At 40.6% G+C, this 21071-nt stretch overlaps 1 protein-coding gene across 5 annotated transcripts in view; it reads right to left on the bottom strand.

Annotated features, from left to right (window-relative positions):
* Positions 1-986: 986 nt before the first annotated feature.
* DERA (deoxyribose-phosphate aldolase) overlaps positions 987-21071 on the bottom strand; it is a 121271-nt gene continuing 101186 nt past the window's right edge. For 3 of the 5 annotated variants that reach the window (XM_089303884.1, XM_051850797.3, XM_002712636.6), the window contains 3 exons: positions 7058-7170; positions 1861-2010; positions 987-1547 (listed from right to left, as the gene is read on the bottom strand). In XM_089303884.1, the coding sequence (XP_089160010.1) occupies positions 1491-1547; positions 1861-2010; positions 7058-7170 (320 nt within the window). In that variant the 3' untranslated portion in view covers positions 987-1490. Of the gene's footprint in view, positions 1548-1860; positions 2011-7057; positions 7171-17534; positions 18742-21071 lie in introns of those variants that run through there. The other 2 variants (XM_089303883.1, XM_089303885.1) reach the window with 1 other exon arrangement.

Raw genomic sequence — 21071 nt, 5'->3', positions numbered from 1 at the left:
AACTAGTTTTATAATATGGTAGAGGTGGTAGCAAGCTAAAGAGCTGAAGGAGGGAGGCAGCAAGGGGAATGAGACACCACAAGGCAGGCAGCCATTCCCCAGAGCTGAAGGGAGTTCTGTTTATGTGCATTTAGTTGTGTGCACTGAGGGACCCTCATTCATTCCTTTGATTGAATACACCTGCCGGCACTAGACACTAGACTCTTTAATTTTGAGCAACTTTTGGCAAGCTGCTTAAATCCTGTTCTCCAGACCCGCCTTTCACAAGGTGGCATTATCAGTACTTACTGTTGTACAGATTTCAAACCTTACTGTACTTTCCTGAGCAGAACAGGACTAAATGAACTGACATGCGTAACGAGCCTAACACACGCTGAGTCTACCTCAGTGTTTGCTGTTTCCCCCTATTCACTATGCCGGGAAATCTTCAGTTTCAGAATTTATACATATGTGGTGCTCATTAATAATGCAGGCAGGCACCTGATCTGAGATATATGCCCAAGGAATCCACTAGGGATTCAAAAGGTGACTGCTAAAACTTTCAAAGACTTTTTTTTTTTTGGTCTTTTTTCTTTTGTTTTCATTTTCTTTTCAATTTATTTGAAAGGCAGACAAAGAGAGATCTATCTTCTACCTGCTGGTTCACTATCCAAATGCCTGCAACAGCTAGGGTGGAGCTAAGTCAGACAGGAGCCAGGCACTACATCCAGGTCTCCTACATGGGCGGCAGGGACCCAAGTACTTCAGTCACCACCTGCTGCCTCCAGGGGTGCATCAGCAGGATGCTGGATAGCAACCGGCGGTGAGACTTGATTCCAGGCACTCCGACAAGGGATGCAGGCATCCCAAGCAGTGGCTTAACCCACTGTGACGCAACATTCACCCCAGATAAAACTTCCCTTATCTGTTTAACAGATTCATATTCAGTGTGTATTATTATAATTAAAGTGTATGTACATGTGTGTGTATGTGTTTAAACAGACAACTACGGGGATTTTTTTTTATTGAAAAAATTCAGTGATGTTCATAGCTTCATATAACAATGCCAGAAATTCCATTAGCAAAACAATTAGTAAAAGAGCATATCCGCTGCAAAAATTAAAGACTATTCTCAGGAAATTCGCGCTGAGTCAGTGAGTCCTGAGGTCGCTGCAGCTGCAGTTCCAGAGCGCTGCTCTCTCCTTGGCTACAGCACGCTTCTCAGGCCATTCGACTTCTGTCAAAGCCGTCACCGACATCTCAGAGTTTTTAGGAGAAAACCCACACAAAATTAACTGCACGCATTGCCTAGTAAGTGAGACCATTTCTGATGTGCCTGCAATGAGTAGCATGTGTGGAGTTGTTTGTTGTTTCTTTTATTCTTTGAATTAAGCTCATTGGAAATTTTAAGAGGAAAGAAAAGTCAGCTATCTATTCTCCTGATTTTAATTAAGCAATTTTTGCCAATTCTGCAATCACTGTAAAGAACTTCTCTGGAGCTGGCTGCTGATTTAAGACATTGGAAGATCATGGTAAGCAGCGTATCTTCCAGTCACATGGTGGTAAATCTGCAAGGTAAAACAGAGTTTAGCTAATTAATAATTATCACATAATTACACATATCAGTTAACAATTATCCTATCACGTAACAATGAACATTTTCAATTAGCGTTTCATTTTAAAACCTCACTAGCAGTGTCTCTGTAGCTTTCTCCACCCAACCTCCTTCTTGTGGAGGCACACTTGGAAGGAGGCAGAGGTTTGGATCTGATGAGATCAACCACATGACTTTTCATCTTGAGCTCCTCTCAATCTGACTTTCCAATTTCTTTCTCAGAAACACCTGCCAGTGTATCCCCAGGGCAATGGGTTATTACTTACCTGCCTCTCGATGTCGGAAAGCAGACTGCTGGCACCTATTCGAAAGAGTTCAGGCGTCAGCCACTCATCTCCCAGCTCCTCCTTGACAAGAGAGAGCCAAGCAAGGGAATCCTTTGCACTGCGGATGCCTCCTGCTGGCTTGAAGCCTATCTAAAAGAGCAGGTGACAGAACATTTATTGTTATTGGATTGCTATGGAAAATGGTACTGTGTACAGAGTCTTCATTCTCTCTCCAGTTCCAGTCTTTTTTGCTTCATCCAGAATAACAGTGTAGGTCACTGACTGTTGAGGAGATGAACTGGGGAAGGTGAAGTTATCAAGTTCCACCCCTTTTGCCCTTGTCCTCTCATCTGTGGGTCTCTATGGTAACCAGTGTCATGGTACCCAACAGGTCCACCTGCCTGGCTAGCTGCCCACAGGTCTGTTATGCAACTGTTTGGCTCAGGGCCATGATTGTCTGTAAACTCATATATATATATATATATATATATATATATATATATATCGGGGGAGGGGGGTTGTGGAGGATAGTTAGGTGTGGCTGTTTGTGGATGAGTGTGGACACGCACATGTGGCTACGTGTGGAGGTGTACAGATGTCTTTGTGTGTGTGTCTGCCGCCATGGATGCAAAGGTGGGTATCTCCTTGTGGCCCCACTGCTGTCAAGGGACCAGTGGCTGTCCCTTGAGAATTTCTCATCACCACTGTGAGAAAAGGAGATACAAAGCCACAAAGGGCTCCGAGTTGTTCTCTGACTCATCGGAATCCAAATCTTCTTTCCCTGGGCACTAAGCCCCCTTATACAGTGACTGACATCCACTTATACTATAAAGTGACTTTTCCAAGATTAATGGGAAGAATGTCACTGCTTCTAAGGAGACACTAATGAGGGTTAGCAACCCTCATTAACATCTCACTTACTGGGAAATCACAAACATTCACCATGTACCCTGGAACTGTGGACCTGGGATGAACAAGAAAGGTGTCAATAAACAGGAAAATGTATCACAAGAGCTCGTTTGTTGGAATTTTCTACAAGTAAGACTGTACGGTCACCTTTCAACCTTTGCGAAGGCGTTCAAAACACATACACATGTATTTAAATTCAAAAGACTGAATCAGTGAGGCCACAGGTTCACCCTAAGCAAACTGGCAGCAACCCTGTGAAAAGCATTGACGGCTGTTTTCATCAAGTTCATTGCAGGATTTACTCTGAAGTTGTAGGGGCCCAGTTATATACAAGACAGGCAGATCAAGTATGTAAACACAGCAGGACAAAGTGGTAGAGGAGTTCTTCAGACTTCACAGTCTTTTTGGGTTGACCATAAAATAACCCAATTCAGCCAGTATCTGATGTTTATAGACGACATTCCTGGATCCATTAGAAAGGGAAAAATACAGTGCATATACAGTAAAGCCTTGATTATCTGGATTTCTTTGTTCCAGGAACTTGACTATTCAATAGAGTAGAGCATCTATAATTGGGAAGTTGAAACAACAACCCACAGCCCTAGTATTAAAGTTCACACGTTTTATAACTCAGAGCTGATCTTCCAAAGAAAGCACCAGCAAGAGGCGATTTTGCTAGCAGGATGCTAGAGAGGTTACACAACAAATGAACAGTCTTACAATTAACCCAAGCAAGAAACTTTAAGAGTTAACCTGAGGGGCCGGCGCCGTGGCTCACTTGGTTAATCCTCCGCCTGCGGCGCCGGCATCCTATATGGGCACCGGGTTCTAGCCCCAGTCTCTGCTGTGGCCCGGAAAGGTAGTGGAGGATGGCCCAAGTGCTTGGGCGCCTGCACCCGCATGGGAGACCAGGAGGAAGCACCTGGCTCCTGGCTTCAGATCGGCGCAGTGCACCGGCCGTGGCAGCCATTTGGGGGGTGAACCAATGGAAGGAAGACCTTTCTCTCTCTCTCTCTCACTAACTCTGCCTGTCAAAAAAAAAAAAAAAAAGAGTTAACCTGAACTCTGCTATTCCCTGGCTATATCACACCCAATCAATGGTCAACACCTGTCAATCCTACCTCCTCAGTTTCTGCATCTCCCACATATCCACCTTCCTCTCTACCCTCCCTTATCATTTCAGTTTGGACCCACATCAGTTCTCACATGGAGCATCAGTAAGACTCCTAACTGGTTTCCCTGCCTCAGTCACACAACATCACACAGCTAAGCAGCTGTGCCATGCTTCTAACCATATCTGCTATTCCCCTGGAACCCAAGTTACGCCTCTGCAAGGCAGCAGAAGGGGATAAGGAAGATGAGGTTATTTGTGGAGAAGAGGCCCCCTGAAAAATCAATTAGCTGATATTAGCATACATGTTAATCACAAGAGCATTTTGTCAATTAGGCAGTGCTTCATATAGATTTTCTATGTAGTTCAGTTTGTGTCAGCAAGTCTGTTTGGCAATGTTTCCAAAGAGAAGTTCTAACATGAGTTTATCCTTTTTTTATTAAGGGAGAGAATATGGAAAACATAAATCTATAATGAAATCAGTAATGAAATATTAAACCTCTGCTTCTCAGGAGGGACACTAATCATGTTCGGGAAGGCGAGCTATCACAGTTTTAAAACACCACTTAAATCAATGAGGTTGAAACTTTACAGTCTAAGGGATGCCCAGGCAACCGGTCAACAACATAATAGGCTGTGCCTGATTTGGACCCTTCTTTTTGAAGTTAAATGTGATTCAATGACTATGACTTGACACACACCCTGCCTCTTTCTTAATGAAACTGTGGAAAGGCGAGGCACTGGGTACAGCAGTTGTAGTTAAGATGCTGCTTGAGATGCCAGCATCCCAGATCAGAGTGCCGGGTTCAAGTCCCAGCTCTGCTTTTGATTCCAGCATCCTGCTAATGTGCACTCTGGGAGGTAGCAGGTGATGGTTCTAGTACTTGTGTCTCTGTCCCTCATGTGGCAGACCAAGATTGCATTCCAGGTTCCTGGCTTTGATCAGACCCAGTCCTGACTGTTGTAGGCATGTGGGGAGTAAACCAACAGGCAGAAGATCTCTCTTTCTGTTTTTGTCTCTCTACCTTTTGAAAACAAACAAACCAAACTTGGATGGACTTTATTAGCTGAGGGAAAAATCAACATAATTAGAAGGAACTGAAAGACTACAAAGTGTCCCTTCCCCTGTACCTGTTCCAGGACACTAAGCACTAAAAACCTGAATTGAAATTCTTTGCTGGTTGTTGAACAGCTATCCTGGGAACAGACTTGCTCCTTTTTGTATTCATGACATCTGACTCTGGTGAGCATGGCACATGGTTGACGACTCAGTAAATGTTTATTAAGAACAATACAGGATTGGGCCCCATGGGCAAGTTTTAATCTTGAAAGTCGAACTGATGAAGCCCAGATAACCAAACATAGCCTAGGTCCACAGTTGCCAGAGATGTGGGCCCAGGCATCTGTAGGTCTAAAAAATGTCACGTGGAACTTCAGTGTTCTCCAGAGAATGAGAACCAGTAGTCTAGTGAATGGCAGTCATTGCAATGGAAGGACCAATGATGGATTTCTCATGTTTTTATTTTTACATAATCTAAAAAGATTTATTTATTTGAAAGGTAGAGTGAAGGAGAGGGAGAATGAGAGGGAGAGAGAGAGAGAGAGAGCTTCCATTGCTGGTTCACTCCCCAAATGGCTACAATGGCAGGGGCTGGACCACATGGAAGCCAGGACCCAGGAATTCCATCAGGGTATTCCTGGGTGAGAGTAGCAGGGGTCCAGGGACTTGGAACATCCTCTGCTGCTTTGCCGGGCAGATTAGCAGCGAGCTGGATCAGAAGTAGAGAAGCAGGGACTCAAACTGGTGCTCTGATATGGAATGCCAGTGTTGTCAGACCCAGATTTTTCATCTTCAAAATAATAATTTTTCTAACTTCTTTAGATCTTTGCAGAAAGACTGACAAGTACAGGTTACTCAAGTTGTGTTGGCGTTCCTATGTAGGTTACAACAGACACCCTATTTGTACTTAAGAAGAGGAAGCTATTCTAGGGGAGAAAATTCTGGAAGATGTTTATTTCATCTCTAAAGAAGTGCATCACAAAACAAAAATTTCCTTTTCCAAAATAAACTGAATCTACAGTTATATATAAAGTCATCACTTTCACTGGAAAGGATTAAAGGCCTTTTTTTTTGGGTTTCTGTTCAGCAAAAATCAAGATTGGTTTTAAAATACGGCTTTCAGGAAGGGAAGGTCTCATTAAACCATAAAACACACACACACACATACACACACACACATACACGCACACCCCATTCCCTCCAATGAGTTAAAAAAAAAATCCCTTGAGGTAATTTGCAGCTAAACAAGCAACTTCAAGTGAAAGGAAAATCCAAACTCATTTAAAAAAAACACTTCATACACATTTTTCCTTTTAACTTCATATGTTTCAGAAATATGTATTATTTTTCAAAAAGCTGACAAAAGCTGGTCTCTACCCTCCTCAGCTTTACAGTGTTCCAAAGAGCACATCCAACCGGCATAAAACGCCAAAATGGATATTTAATTCAAGAGCTATATAACGTCTAGCTACCTTTTCCCTGCTGTTTCACAGCATTTCATTATTTTGTTTAATAAGTTCATCTCCTCGAGAATTTTCTCTTCACCTCATATTATTAAAAGTAATAAGTTTTTCTGGACCGGGGGTTTCCCAACAGAAAAACCAATTTATGTGTGTCCTTCAATAATGACAGGAAAAGATTATTTCCCATTATATTGCATACTTTTCATATCACCACCACAGCTTATCATTCAATAAATGTTACTCTGCAATTCTTTCCATTCCTCAAGGAAGTTTAATTTCTGCATTAACCTGTTTTCGCCAGCCAACGCCTTGCCAGAATGCCTCTGTGTTGCGGCAGAATTAGTTCGTTAAAGAACCTATTTAGGAATCTCTTGTCAGTGATAAAATTGTCTTCGGTTAATAAAAGGACATAACGTGAGTTTACATCTTGATCACACATACTTACTCCCACACTCACACTCACTTTCTGTTAATCGCACATTTTTCTCCATAAATGTGTTCTTTTACAATGAAAGGTAAATTAAACATTTATCTTAATAAAGGTAACTCATTCACACCTTCTGCATAGAAAGACAGTTATCGTGGTGGCTGTAACTGGTATTATAAATAACATTATCTTACTCTCAAGGAAGATTTGCTGGCAATAATATATACCTTGTTTCCAGTTTTCCAGAAGAAATCTCTAATGGCCCGTAGCATTACTATAGCTACCGGGAAGGTGGCATTTACTGTCTCTTTCCCAGTAGAGGTCTTAATAAAATCTGCTCCTAAAACAAAAAGAAGAAAAATTCCATGTTAATTAATTAAAAACTTATTTTCTGCACTTCTGAATCAGTGAAGAAATAAGTTGTACAGATTGTTTTTCCAGAGGAACACAACTTTATTTTTTATTAATTATTTGAAAAACTAAAACTAAAATCTCCCTTTAAAATAATTCTGTCCAGACATCTTACTCCCAAATGGGTTAAATTAGGTCCCAAATTGATTTCTCACTGACCTTTAATCTTCCTGCCTCCATATTTCCACACCACAAATTAAAATAATCAAATTGGTTTACTTAATGCATAATTGAGATGAATAAAAACAATTTTATGCCTTGTGCTCAAAGTTATATATCATTTTACTATGACACTGGAGTACCTACTCATTTCCCCCTCATTTCCTCATATTTGACAGAAAGCACACAGCACAGTTGGTAAAACACAAAAAGGGTCACCATTAGCTGCTTTTTAATGCATTTTTCAGTAATGGAAGCACTATGTCTTTCAACCAGTTCAAGATTTTCATAAACGACACACCATCTCTTTCATACTCTGCAAATATTTTGAACAATTTCCTCCTCTCAAATATATCTTAAACCTACTAATGTAGTTTCACAACATAGGAGCAGTACAAAGAGACAATGAAGGGACACTATTTTTTAAGATCCACTGAGTGCTATGTGCAGTGTATCAAATATCTGGGCCCTTTGCAAGTATTAACTCAGTCAATCCTTATAGCAACTGCAGAAGCAATGTACTAAGATGGCCTCCATTTGTAAAAAGGAGCTTGAAGCACAGAAAAATTACTTGCTTGAAAGAAATAAGTCACAGTAAATGGAGGAGGTGGAATTTTAACCAAAACAATCTAGTTTAATTTATGTTACTTGTAGTGTTCCCAAGAAATAGCTAGGTAGAGAATCCACCTTTCATGTGGTTACCTAGCCTCCAAATATTCACACCAGGACCATGGGCAGGCAGCGTGGACAACACCAGGGGGATTCTTAAAAATGCAGACTCTCAGGCCCTAATCAGCTCAACTGAAGCAGAGTCTAACATAAAAACAGTTTCTAGGTGATTTGTGTGCAAATTCATGGTTCCAAGTCCATAGAACCAAATATAAAACTAATCTCTGAGATTCCCCCGAGGTTCCTCAAGGAAATGGGAGATAGAATTTGAAAAAAAAAAAAAAAAAAAAGTGGCCAAAAAAACTAAGTTCCCTCTTAGTTTTGGTTGGAAAAAACACTGCTACAACCATTCTGTGAACGGAGAGGCTCTAATAGAAACACAAGCACACTAGGAGTAAGGAGTGTGGAAAATACAAAAGCTAATAATCAAGCCTGTGCCCTCAAAACCACATATTCTACATGCATGTAGAGATGAAACATGAACTCTAGGTAATTCTGAGTCAGAAGTCAGGAGATCTGGTTTCTAGCTATGGCTCTGACAGTTATCTTCCTCATTTCATCTCTTTACTTTTCTCATTTATAAAATAGATCAACAAAGCTCCTACTTGCTTCACAATGTCACACAAAGCATCAAAAGAGAGAATCTATGTGAAAGCACTTGGAAAACAGTAAAGTAATATTATAACATAAATAAAGCAATCTGGGTAGAGTCACAATCAGTAAAAATACCAGAAAAATTCTGATACATCAGAGCCGTACACTGGAAGCCTTCTTTCCTTTGAGTTTGTACAACGACTGGGAGAAATGGAGATAAGGCTACCACGCAATCTACAAACATTTGCTGAGTGCTTACTATGTGCCAGACTCCATTCTAGATGCTGAGAAGAGAGCAATACACAAAACAAAGTTCTTGCCCTTGTGAGCAGATTTTCTAGAAGAAAAAGACAATGTACACACACACACACACACACAAATAAATGTCAAATGGAGGTAAGTTCTATGAAGAAAAATGATGTAATGTGATGAGATAGTGACTGAGTTGGGGAGGGGAATAGTAAACAATCATCAGAACAGCATCTCTGATTAGTGAAATTCAAATACAGATTGAATGAAGGGAATCTAAGCAAACTAAGCAAAGAGAATCTCAAGTGCCAAGGTTTTTTAAATACCAACACTAAGATCATGAACGAATGAATTACTGAACAGACTACTGAATTGTTCCCTGGCTTCTACAACCTCAGAAGTAAGACAAAGGCAAGCAATCAGAGCCTCCACATAGGTGAGGGGAACATGCCCAGAGATTTCACCATGAGACCAAGATGTGTTTTCCTAAGATGTAACATTATCTTTTGATTCACTCGAAGGTTTTTGTGTGTGTTACTGAATATCTTCTAAAGTTTTGTAAGCACCTTAGGAAAGAAGATTATTAAAAGATCAAAGCTATATTTGGAGGACTAAAAAAAGGCATGGTCACTTAAAAAAGCATCGAAAGTTAACCAAAGGAGTCTGAAGGCAGAGTAAGGGTGGACTCTCTTCCTCACATATTAAGGAGCAAAACATAGCCAGTAGTAGTCCAGGAGCAACGACAGCGGCCCATACATTTGTTTACATATTGAAAGAGCTCCAAGTGGTCAAAGCTGGGACCATTTGAACAACAAAATAGGTAGTATGGGATTACAAACACAAATAGAAAGTAAGTATCTTCAGGTGTGTACGGCATAAATAAATTAAGGTAAATTAAATTTTTTTAAAATAATGTTTACGCCCCATATGCCCCTAATATTACCATCTTACATTAGTGCAGTGCATTCGTCACAATTAAGGAACCAATGCTGATATAATTAACAACACCTACACTTCAGATGTCCTTAGTTTTACTCAGCCCATTCCCATCAAGGGTACTATGATTGTTACATCCCTAAAGATTCTTCTTGGCTGCGACAGCTGCTTAGAGTTTCCTTATTTTTAAGATTTATTTATTTATTTGAACAGCAGAATTACAGAGAGGCAGAGACAGAGGCAGAGAGAGAGAGAGAAAATCTTTCATTTGCTGGTTTACTCCCTAGATAGCCACAACGGCCGAAACTGCGCCGACCTGAAGCTAGGATCCAGGAGCTTCTTCCTGGTGTCCCACATGTGTGCAGGGGTCCAAGGACTTGGGCCATCTTCTACCGCTTTCCCAGGCCATAACAGAGAGCTGGATTGGAAGTGGAGCGGCCAGGACTCGAACCGGCATCCATATGGGATACTGGCACTGCAAGCGGCAGTTTTACCTGCTCTGCCACAGTGCCACTCCCAGGTGTTTCCTTATTTTGATGATCTTGACAGCATTGAAAGTATTACTTAGGTATTTTGTAGGACGCACTCAACGCAGATTTTTCTGATGCTTTTCTCATGACCTAACTGGGGTTACTGGTTTAGGGAAGATCACAAGGGTAAAGTGTCATTTTTATCCTAACCTATTAAGGGTACACAAGATCAAAATGATTTACCACTGTTGATGTTGACATTCTGCAATTAGCTGAGGTAATTTTTTTTTCTACTAAAAGAAAATCTTTATCCCACTTTCCATACAGTACTCTTTGGAAATAGGTTATAATGTGAATCCCATATTTAAGAAGTGGGAACCTACAATCTACTCCCACAAACAGGGAGTAATTGCATACAATAACACACAATTTTTTACCTGGGAGATTTGTTTCTTTACCACTTTTTAATTCACCATAATTTATTTGTGCCATACACACTTGAAGGTACTTACTTTATATTTGTGTTTGTAATCTCATACTATCTATTTTGTTCAAATGGTCCCAACTTTGACCATTCAGAGCTCTTTCAATGAATGCGAGTTCATAAGGCTCCATACTCTCACCAGGTGTTGTTTCTGGATTTTAGCAAATCTCATAGATGTGCATTTAGCTCCAGTATGTATTGTTGTTATATTCATACTCAACCATTTCATTTTGGCGTACCTTTATATATTTTGTTTTCTAAATTTCAGGAGTGGATGTTTAGTCTAATGGTTAGGATGCCCATATCCCATGCCAGAGTACCTGAGTTTAATTCTTGGCTCCATCTCCTTAATTTAGTTTCTCAACAATGCAGACCCTGGAACAGTGGTGATGACTCAAGTAACTGGGTTCTTGCCGACCATGTAGGAGACTTAAATTTTGTTTGTAGTTCTTGGCTTTGGTTGTAGCCCAGCTATAGCCATTGTGGGCATTTTGGAAGTGAACCAGCAGTCTCTAACTCTCAAATATATAACAAAAAAATAAACTTTTCTTTAGTCCAAAATATCAGTAGTTTCTTCTTTGAGTCACATGTCATTTAGGAGAGTGTTTGATTTCTAAACATTTGGGGATTTTTTTAGGTATTTTTTTTCTTTAATCTATATCTTTTAAATCTGGTAAGGTGTGTTTCATGGGCCAGAATGTGGCCTATCTTGGTTAATGTTCCATGTGAACTTGAATATGTATTCTGCTGTTGATGGAGATTTCTTTAAATGTCAATTTGATAATGTTGAATGATTGTGTTGTTCAGGTCAACTATATCCTTGCTATTCTTCTGCCTATCTGAGCTATCAGTTACTGAAAGAAGAAAGTATCTAGCTATGACAGATATTTGTCTACTTCTCTTTTCAGTACTATCAGATTTTGTCTCACATATTTTAGTGCTGTGTTGCCAACTGCACACATAGTTAGTATTATTATATCTTCTTGGAGAAATGACCCTTTTATCACTATAAAATACCCCTTTTTATCCCTGATAATGTTTCTTCTTCTGAAGTTGACTTTGTCTGAAATTAATACAGTTATTCCTGCTTTACTTTCCAATTCTTCACTTTTAACCTTTTATGTCTTTACCTTTAAAATTAGATTCTTATAGGCAATATACATTAGGGCCTTGTTTTTTCATAATCTTTTAATTGATGTGTTTAGATCATTAATACTTAAACTGATTATTGATTTAGTGGGATTAACATCTCCCATATTAAACTTTTTACTTGCTGCAATTTTTATTTATTTATTTACTTGAGAGACACAGAGAGAAATAGCAAGCTCCCAACTACTCTTACTCCTCAAATGTCCATAACGCTTTGGCATTGGCCAGGTCAAAGTCAGGAGGTGGAACTCAATTCAGGTTTCTCATGTGGGTGGTAGAGCCCCAACTACTGGGCCTTCAGCATTGCTTTCCAGGATGCCCAACAGTAGGAAGGTGAAATTGGGACTGGTGCTTGGACTTGAACCAAGGCACTCGATATGGGAGGTGGGTTCCTTAACTGCTGGGTGAAATGTCTGCCCCTTCTTCTTGTTGTTTTGCTATTTTCTGCATCTCTTTTTTTTGCTTTCTCTGAATTTAACTGAACATTTTATCTAATTCCATTTTATCAATTATACTTTTTGTACATTTTTAGTGACTTCCTAAAGTTTTCAGTATATATTTTTAGCTAGTCTAAGTCTGTCTTCAAATAGTATTAGAACCACACCCACTACGCAAGTATTATAGATACCTTTTAACAAAATATTCTTAGTTTCTGTCTCTTGTCCCTTGTAACATGGCTGTCATACATTTCACTTATTCATATGGTACTATCACTCAACCAATTGTTATGTGATTACTTTAAGCAATTACCTTTTAGAGCAATTAAGACAGAAAAATAACTTATTTTTATTCTCCATTTATTCCTTCTCTTATACTCTTCCTTTTTTAAAATGTAGATTACAGATTCTGATCTATATCATTGTCTTTCTCATTGAAGAATTTCTTTTAACATTTGGAACTTTACTAACAATGAACTGTTTGATTTTGTTAGAGTTCTTTCAATTTTGAAGGATAATTTCACTGTATCTACAATTCTAGGTTGTTTTTTTTTTTTTTTTTTTTTTTCTTAAAGACTAAGCATTTCACATCCTCATCTCTTGTTGACATGGCTTCTGATGAGAAGTCCACCATGGTTATTTTCTTTTTCTTCAAAAGTAAGGTTTAAAAGGTTTTTTTTTTTTTTTTTAATTTTTTTTTTTCTGACAGGCAGAGAGGACAGTGAGAGAGAGAGAGACAGAGAGAAAGGTCTTCCTTTGCCATTGGTTCACCCTCCAATGGCCACCGCGGCTGGCGCCCTGCGGCCGGCGCACCGCGCTGATCCAAAGGCAGGAGCCAGGTACTTCTCCTGGTCTCCCATGGGGTGCAGGGCCCAAGCACCTGGGCCATCCTCCACTGCACTCCCGGGCCACAGCAGAGAGCTGGCCTGGAAGAGGGGCAACCAGGACAGAATCCGGCGCCCCGATCGGGACTAGAACCCGGGGTGCCGGTGCCGCAAGGCGGAGGATTAGCCTAGTGAGCCGCGGCGCCGGCCTAAAAGGTTTTTAAAAGCGGATTTTCTAAGTGTCTTGTTTTCCTTCAATTTGCCTATGACATTTCTAGGTGTTTTGTTTGTTTGTTTTGTTTTGTTTTTTTGACAGATAGAGGTAGACAGTGAGAGAGAGAGAGAGAGAAAGGTCTTCCTTTCATTGGTTCACCCACCAAATGGCCACCACAGCTGGAGCTACGCCAATCCAAAGCCAGGAGCCAGGTGCTTCCTCCTGGTCTCCCATGCGGGTGCAGGGGCCCTAGCACTTGGGCCATCCTCCACTGCACTCCCGGGCCACAGCAGAGAGCTGGACTGGAAGAGGAGCAACCAGGACTAGAACCGGTGCCCATATGGGATGCCGGCGCCACAGGCAGAGGATTAACCAAGCAAGCCATGGCGCCGGCCCCTATAGGTACAAATTTTTAAAATCTTTATCCTACTGGGTGCTCTCAGTTACCTAGATTTATGGTTTTGTATATGCTATTAATTTTGGAAAGTTCTTGGTGATTATTACTTCAGGTATGTTGTCTGTCTTATCTTCTATTTCTTCTGCTGCTGGTATCCCACTTACACATGTGTTAATACCTCTCTAAGACAGTCTCATTTTTTTTTTATGTTCTCTTCTCCCCACATTATTCTTATGCTCTTTATCTTTCAGCTCAGGAAGTTTTTGTGTACCTCCTTCATAGTTGCTGATTTAGGTGCACTGTAATAATGGGTCCATCAAAGACATTCTTCATTTTGGTTACAATGCTTTTTATTTCTTTTTTTTTTTTTTTTTTTTTTATTTTTTTGACAGGCAGAGTGGACAGTGAGAGAGAGAGACAGAGAGAAAGGTCTTCCTTTGCAATTGGTTCACCCTCCAATGGCCACCGCGGCTGGCGCCCTGCGGCCGGTGCACCGCGCTGATCCAAAGGCAGGAGCCAGGTACTTCTCCTGGTCTCCCATGGGGTGCAGGGCCCAAGCACCTGGGCCATCCTCCACTGCACTCCCGGGCCACAGCAGAGAGCTGGCCTGGAAGAGGGGCAACTGGGACAGAATCCGGCGCCCCGACCGGGACTAGAACCCGGGGTGCCGGCGCTGCAAGGCGGAGGATTAGCCTAGTGAGCCGCAGCGCCTGCCAATAACACTTTTTATTTCTAATATTTCCTTTTGACCCTTTCCTAAGAGTGTCCTGGGGTAGGCGCTGTGGCATAGCAGGTAAAGCCACCGCTTGCAGTGCTGGCATCCCATATGGGCGCTGGTTCGAGTTCCATCTGCTCCACTTCCGATCCAGCTCTCTGCTATGGCCTGGGAAAGCAGTCTAAAATGGCCCAAGTCCTTGGGCCCCTGCACCAGCATGGGAGACCCAGAGGAGGCTTCTGGCTCTTGGCTTCGGATTGGCACAGCTCTGGCTATTGCACGGAATTGGTTTGTGAACCAGCAGATGGAAGACCTCTCTCTCTCTCTCTCTCTGCCCCTACTTCTCTAACTCTGACTTTCAAATAAATAATAAATAAATCTTTAAAAAAAGTTTCCTTTCTCTGATTATACTACCTATTTTTCCTGTTATCTATTTTTCCAGTATATCCATGAACTTACAAGTCATAAATTCTGTTAGACAATTCAAAACCTCTGTCATATCTGAATCTGGTTCTGATGTCTCTTTTTGCTCTATAGACTGGATTTTTCTTTCCTTGATTTTAAGCATTCATAATTTTTTGTTAAAATCTACATATGACATATTGGGTAACAGTAATTGAAATAAAAACCTCAGTAGGAAGTTCTATGTTAACTTGGCTAGGAGATGGACTGTATTTAATGTTTTGTGGCTATGGATGCCACATTCCTCAAATCCCTTGTATCTTTTTTTTTTTTAATTATTTTTTGACAGGCGGAGTTAGACAGTGAGAGAGAGAGACAGAGAGAGGTTATAGACAGTGTGAGAGAGACAGAGAGAAAGGTCTTCCTTCCGTTGGTTCACTCCCCTAACGGCTGCTACGGCCAGCACTGCACCAATCCGAAGCCAGGAGCCGGGTGCTTCCTCCAGGTCTCCCATGTGGGTACAGGGACCCAAGCACTTGGGCCATCCTCTGCTGCCCTCCCAGGCCACAGCAGAGAGCTGGACTGGAAGGGGAGCAACTGGGATTAGAACCTGGGGTACTGGCACCACAGGCAGAGGATTAAGCAAGTGAGCCATGGCGCCGGCCTGTATTATTATTTTTGATCTCCCTTGTCTCTTCGTGCTTCTCTAAAGTTCTCAAAAGACTATGTCCTTTATTCTGTCAGCTGGAATCCAGTGTTGTTAAACTATGTTGGACCTATGCTGGTGTGGCTCTAATGAAGGGGTGGGGGGAGAAGTATTCTGTAATCTTCTGACTAGCTCTCTCTTTGTAGATCTTTGCTCTAAGGTTCACAAATGTTTCTTACCTTTGCTCCCCCACTTAGGTGAGGCAGGAAAATGAGAGGAGAAATAATCTTGTCCCAAATGGGATAAGACCCTGGAGCGCAGGCATTATTATGGAGAACATTCTGGGCATACTCACAATGATTATCTTCCCCTTCCTCTGCCAGAGCCAGGAAGGGACCTTTCTTTTTGTCTCTGTGACTACCTGTTGGGTTCCCAGAGGCTAAAACCCACAAATAAGTGGGAGCCACACTCAGCCTTCCTTAATTTGTCAAAATTACTATTTAAGTGGTCCTACTAGCTTTGGCTCTAATAGCTTCTGCTTCAGGTAAGCAGGTCTCAATTTTGACCCTCAGGTTTCTCCTTCCTCTCCAGATTTCAAAGTGACGTTTTCTCTTATGACTTCCACTCTTTGACAGACCTAAGAAAAGTTACGGATTTTCAGTTTATTCAGCTTTTTCTTCCTCTAAGAGCTGACAACTTCCCAATTCCATTTATATCAAGGCTGAAACTGGAACTCCTTAAACATCAAGCCTAACCTTTACTGTCTGGAAATCAAGTAGTGGTTCAACTAAGAATAAATATGTTATTTAAGGTGTTCTGGGTATACACCAAGGATTAGGGTTAGCAAGAATTGGAAAGGTTCAGAGACACCCCCTTTAGCTAGAATAAATAGGAAGGCTTCTTGGGCCAGGTGGAATTTCTTATAGACCTTGGAGGTGAGATAAAATTGAAAGCTGGGCTGGCACTGGGGAAGAGCTGTACCATCAGTGGAAACACCAAAAGCATCAGAAGTCTAAGGTACATCGAGCGATAATGAATTAAGGAGTCTCTGATGGGCTGGGGTGGGGGTACTTGATAGACTAAGACCTCCCTCAGGAAAATATCACAGAGGACACTTGAATCTGCAAACACTGGGGCTCTGTTCTTTAGACACGAGAAATCAGTGTTTTAAGATGCTCCGTGTACCTTCTATGATTAGATGTGTTGAGAAGGACAATTGAGAGGCAGGAACCACAAAAAAGATGAAAAATAGTTCAGATCTGCAGGCAATGGCGTTTTTTTAAATTCAGGAACAACACCTACCCTTAATCAAACAAAACACAGTCACATACCAGTTTACAACAGAGATATGCTCTGAGAAATATGTCGCTTAGCGATTTCATCACTGTGTGGAAATCACAGCATGCACTTTTAGAAACCAACATGGGATAGGTAGGTCAGTAAATGTGACCAGTGCAATCAAGGTCTGATCTGATTTCATCATCATTTAAAAAATCATCTATTATTTTCCACTTTATGTTTCTGTGTGGAAGCAAACTGTTGAAATCTTTACTTAATGTATGCTAAACTGATATTCTGTAGATAGAGAGAATCAAAAATGAATCTTGATGTGAATGGAAGGGGGGAGGGAGTGGGAGAGGGGAGGGTTGCGGGTAGGAGGGACGTTATGGGGGGGGGGAAGCCATTGTAATCCATAAGCTGTACTTTGGAAATTTATATTCATTAAATAAAAGTTAAAAAAAAAAAAAAGAAAGGAATTGCTGTGCCATAAGGACGTGCAAATCCTCAAATCTACTGAACAAACAAAGCCAAGAAAAAAAAAAAAGGAGATGTAGTCAACACAAGCTGCCTGAGACTGGTGTAACAAGGTACACTGGTTTTCCAGTGAACTTTCTTATAAGTAGAAGGAATGGTCTCTACAATAACAATAAAACATACAGCAACTACATAACCAGGTAATGTAGTGGTTTATTATCATTATCAAGTATCATGTACATTACACAGTTGTATGCACTACACTTTTATATGACTCATAGCACAGTGGGTTTGGTTACACCAGCATCACCACAAAAGCATGAGTAATGCATTGCACACACTCTGAAAACTACAACTGCTTCAATGCCATCAGGCAGTAGAAATTTCTCCATCCCGTATAATCTTATGGGACCACTGTCATATATGTGGTCTGTCACTGACCAAAATGTTATACGGAACATGACTGTTAATTTTTAGAAAGTACATTAGCACGTTACTATTGTCAAAAGAACAATGGATTTTCCAGTGGGACTAGGGAGGCACACACTTTTGTTTAACTTCTCATTTTAATATAGCTTCCTCTGCCCTCTACTAAAACAAAATCACCTTAGAGAAATAAATGCTACATTCTGAATTACCAACACCATGGAGAGCTACAGACTCTCTGCCGAGCTCATGTAAATCCAACATTAACCAAGCTTACCTCTGCTCAGCTGGGGGAAAAACCTTATGAGAAAATATCTCACAATTAAAATAGCTATCCATACAAATGTTCTTTCATCAGTGCCCATAATTTCAATGAAACAACTAAATAGGAGATTAAAGGCCTGAAAAAGTCAAAAGTAACACATTAAATAGATTAGTATTCAACTGTGCTTAGTTGAAATGAAAATTAATAATATATTTATAATATTATATTTTTTTATTTTCCTAATTTGAAATCTTTAGCACAATACTTTTTTTGTGGTCTGAAGCTACTCAAAGCTTTTCTAAGGCCTATAATTACAAGTCTCCATGGTACAGTTTCATTAAAAACTTTCATTAAACAACAGCTGCCCTTGTATATGGTCTTCTAATCAATTTGGTCAAACAGAATGACTTCTAATCAGCTGTTGATAAAAATAGAAGATGAAATTTTAATTCTAATAGATTAACCACAAACTCAAGACAGTCTTCAAAATCCATCTAGCTCTATTCTCCAGTGGATTTAATGACTATTCAGCAACTCATTACTAAATAGAACAAGATGAACATTTTCCAGTTCATTAAAGAAATGTACTATGTATTTTTGCATTGTCCTCATGATTCGTTACAGGGAGTCTTAATTACAAGATAATGGATAATGGTTATTAAATGCAGACTGCAGTAATGAAGCTCTATTCATTTGCGAACCTCAGAGACTGCAAAAAGAGGAAAATAAAATTACTAGCTTCAAAAGATTAACGGATCAAATTATTATTCAATTTTGAAAATCTCATTCAGACTTCATAGAAACAAGAAGAGATTAAAAACTAGTATTAAGACCAAAGTAGTACATTTAAAAAAATAATATCTTAAGGCTATTACTGCATAATAAGCTTCAGATGTGATTATTAGAAAAACATATAGCTAACAATGGGAAGCATACATTTTTATTTCTTGAACAAATCTTATTTATGATATAGGAAGTTATTGGTAAGATCTTAAAAAGAGTCTTGGTGAACATGGAAGATACATGCTACTATGCTATAAAAGAAAAGCACAATGGAAGGTATTATTAACATTTTATACTTCAGTAATGAAAAATAGGATTTAAAATCAACTGCTACTTGAGAAAGCTTGTCATTAAGTGGAATTCATGCCAACCCTATAATAAGAGCTCATGGGCACATTATTCATTAGCACTGTGTTTTCTATCACTCTCTAAGAAATTACCGATTAAAGTTAGCAAGAGAGTTTTGTATGGTAATTCTGACACTAATTTATACTTGCAATTTGCAATGAGACACCTTTTTTTAATAAACAAAGCATGCAAAAATATGAAGCCCCAAATTATAACAGGGTCTCTGATATTGTATTTTTTGGCTCAACATAGCTTGAAAATAATTTAGGGTGAGATATAAAGATCCAGTGTCATCGATGAAGAACTGTCTAGAGCCAGGAGGGAAACAGAAAACCCCTGTGGAGGTTATCAACGTGGAGCTAATACTCTCTCTGGAGACAACAATTCCACAAAAACACACGTATTGATCCAGGGATAAGAGCTACTAATGTGAGAAAGAGGAGACATATCTTCTGAGAGGAAGAAGAAAATCATCAGAGATAAATAAATAAATAAATAGTAAACACTTGCTTTCTCCAGTCCTTTCCTTCAATGTGAAAAGTGAGCTACAAAAATCCTTCTCCCTGGGCCTGTCCATCAGATGAGCAAAGCAACAGAGCCTCATAATTAAGCAGGAAGGCATATTCAAGCAGAATGGCGATCAGAAAGCAATCATAATTTCAGGGTAAGAAAATATCTCCAATACCCCAAGGGTAAGATTAGCTCGTGATAACCACATTCCTTGCAATGGCCTTCCCTTCGATAAAAATAAAGATGTGGCCATTTAAAATAATGCAAAACAGTGTGATTCAAATGGAATACAAGGTAGGGACTCTGACTTTATAATATTTGGTAATTGACAGTGGTGTCCCGGGGAGAATATTCTAAACAATTATGCTAACCATTCAAAGCAATGCTGTAGAATTGCTAGGCGCAAGCAAGTGCCCTTGAGTTATACCTAATAGGCCAGAGGTTCTCTTTCACTTCTAAAATTTAAGTTGTTCAAAATGAACTTTATTGTTGAGTAATTTTTTTTTTTACAGGCAGAGTGGACAGTGAGAGAGAGAGAGACAGAGAGAAAGGCCTTCCTTTGCCGTTGGTTCACCCTCCAATGGCCGCCACGGCTGGCGTGCTGCGTCCAGTGCACCGCGCTGATCGCAAGGCAGGAGTCAGGTGCTTCTCCTGGTCTCCCATGGAGTGCAGGGCCCAAGCACTTGGGCCATCCTCCACTGCACCCCGGGGACACAGCAGAGAGCTGGCCTAGAAGAGAGGCAACCGGGACAGAATCCGGCGCCCCGACCGGGACTAGAACCCGGTGTGCCGGTGCTGCAAGGCGGAGGATTAGCCTAGTGAGCCGCGGTGCCGGCCTCAAAATGAACTTTAGACCTGCAACAGTGCTGGAAAGGAGTTACGAGTCCATGCAAACAACTCCTATTTTAGTGTGGGCTTCAACTGTTTGATCTAAGTGTTGTTTTTTTTTTTTTTTAAGATTTATTTTATTTATGTTTGAAAGAGTTACAGAGAGAAGTAGAAAGAGAGGGAGAGAGAGAAAGGGAGAGGAAGAGAGAGAGGGAGAGAGAGAGAGAATCTTCCATCACTGGTTCACTTCCCAAATAGCCCCAACAGCTTCAGCTGAGCCAATCCAAAGCCAGGAGCTTTCTGCAGGTCTCCCATGTGGGTGCAGGGTCTCGAGCACCCGGGCCATCTTCCGCTGCTTTCCCACATGCATTACAGGGAGCTGGATTGGAAGTGGAGCAGCTGGGACTTGAACCAGTGCCCATATGGGATTCCAGCGCTGCAGACTGGGGCTTTAACCCACTGTGCAACAGCACCAGCCCCTTGTTTGTTTTTATTTGGAAAAAAGAACAGGATTATTTAATTCATATACTTACAGGGCCACCTGGTCAGCATTCTAGGCTGCAAGTCCCC

This window comes from Oryctolagus cuniculus, chromosome 9 (assembly GCF_051225735.1).
Source record: "Oryctolagus cuniculus isolate XC-2025 breed Fujian yellow rabbit chromosome 9, ASM5122573v1, whole genome shotgun sequence".
Lineage (NCBI taxonomy): Eukaryota > Metazoa > Chordata > Mammalia > Lagomorpha > Leporidae > Oryctolagus > Oryctolagus cuniculus.
The sequence above is the reverse complement of the archived record's forward strand: the minus strand, read 5'-3'. Positions and strand labels throughout refer to the sequence as shown.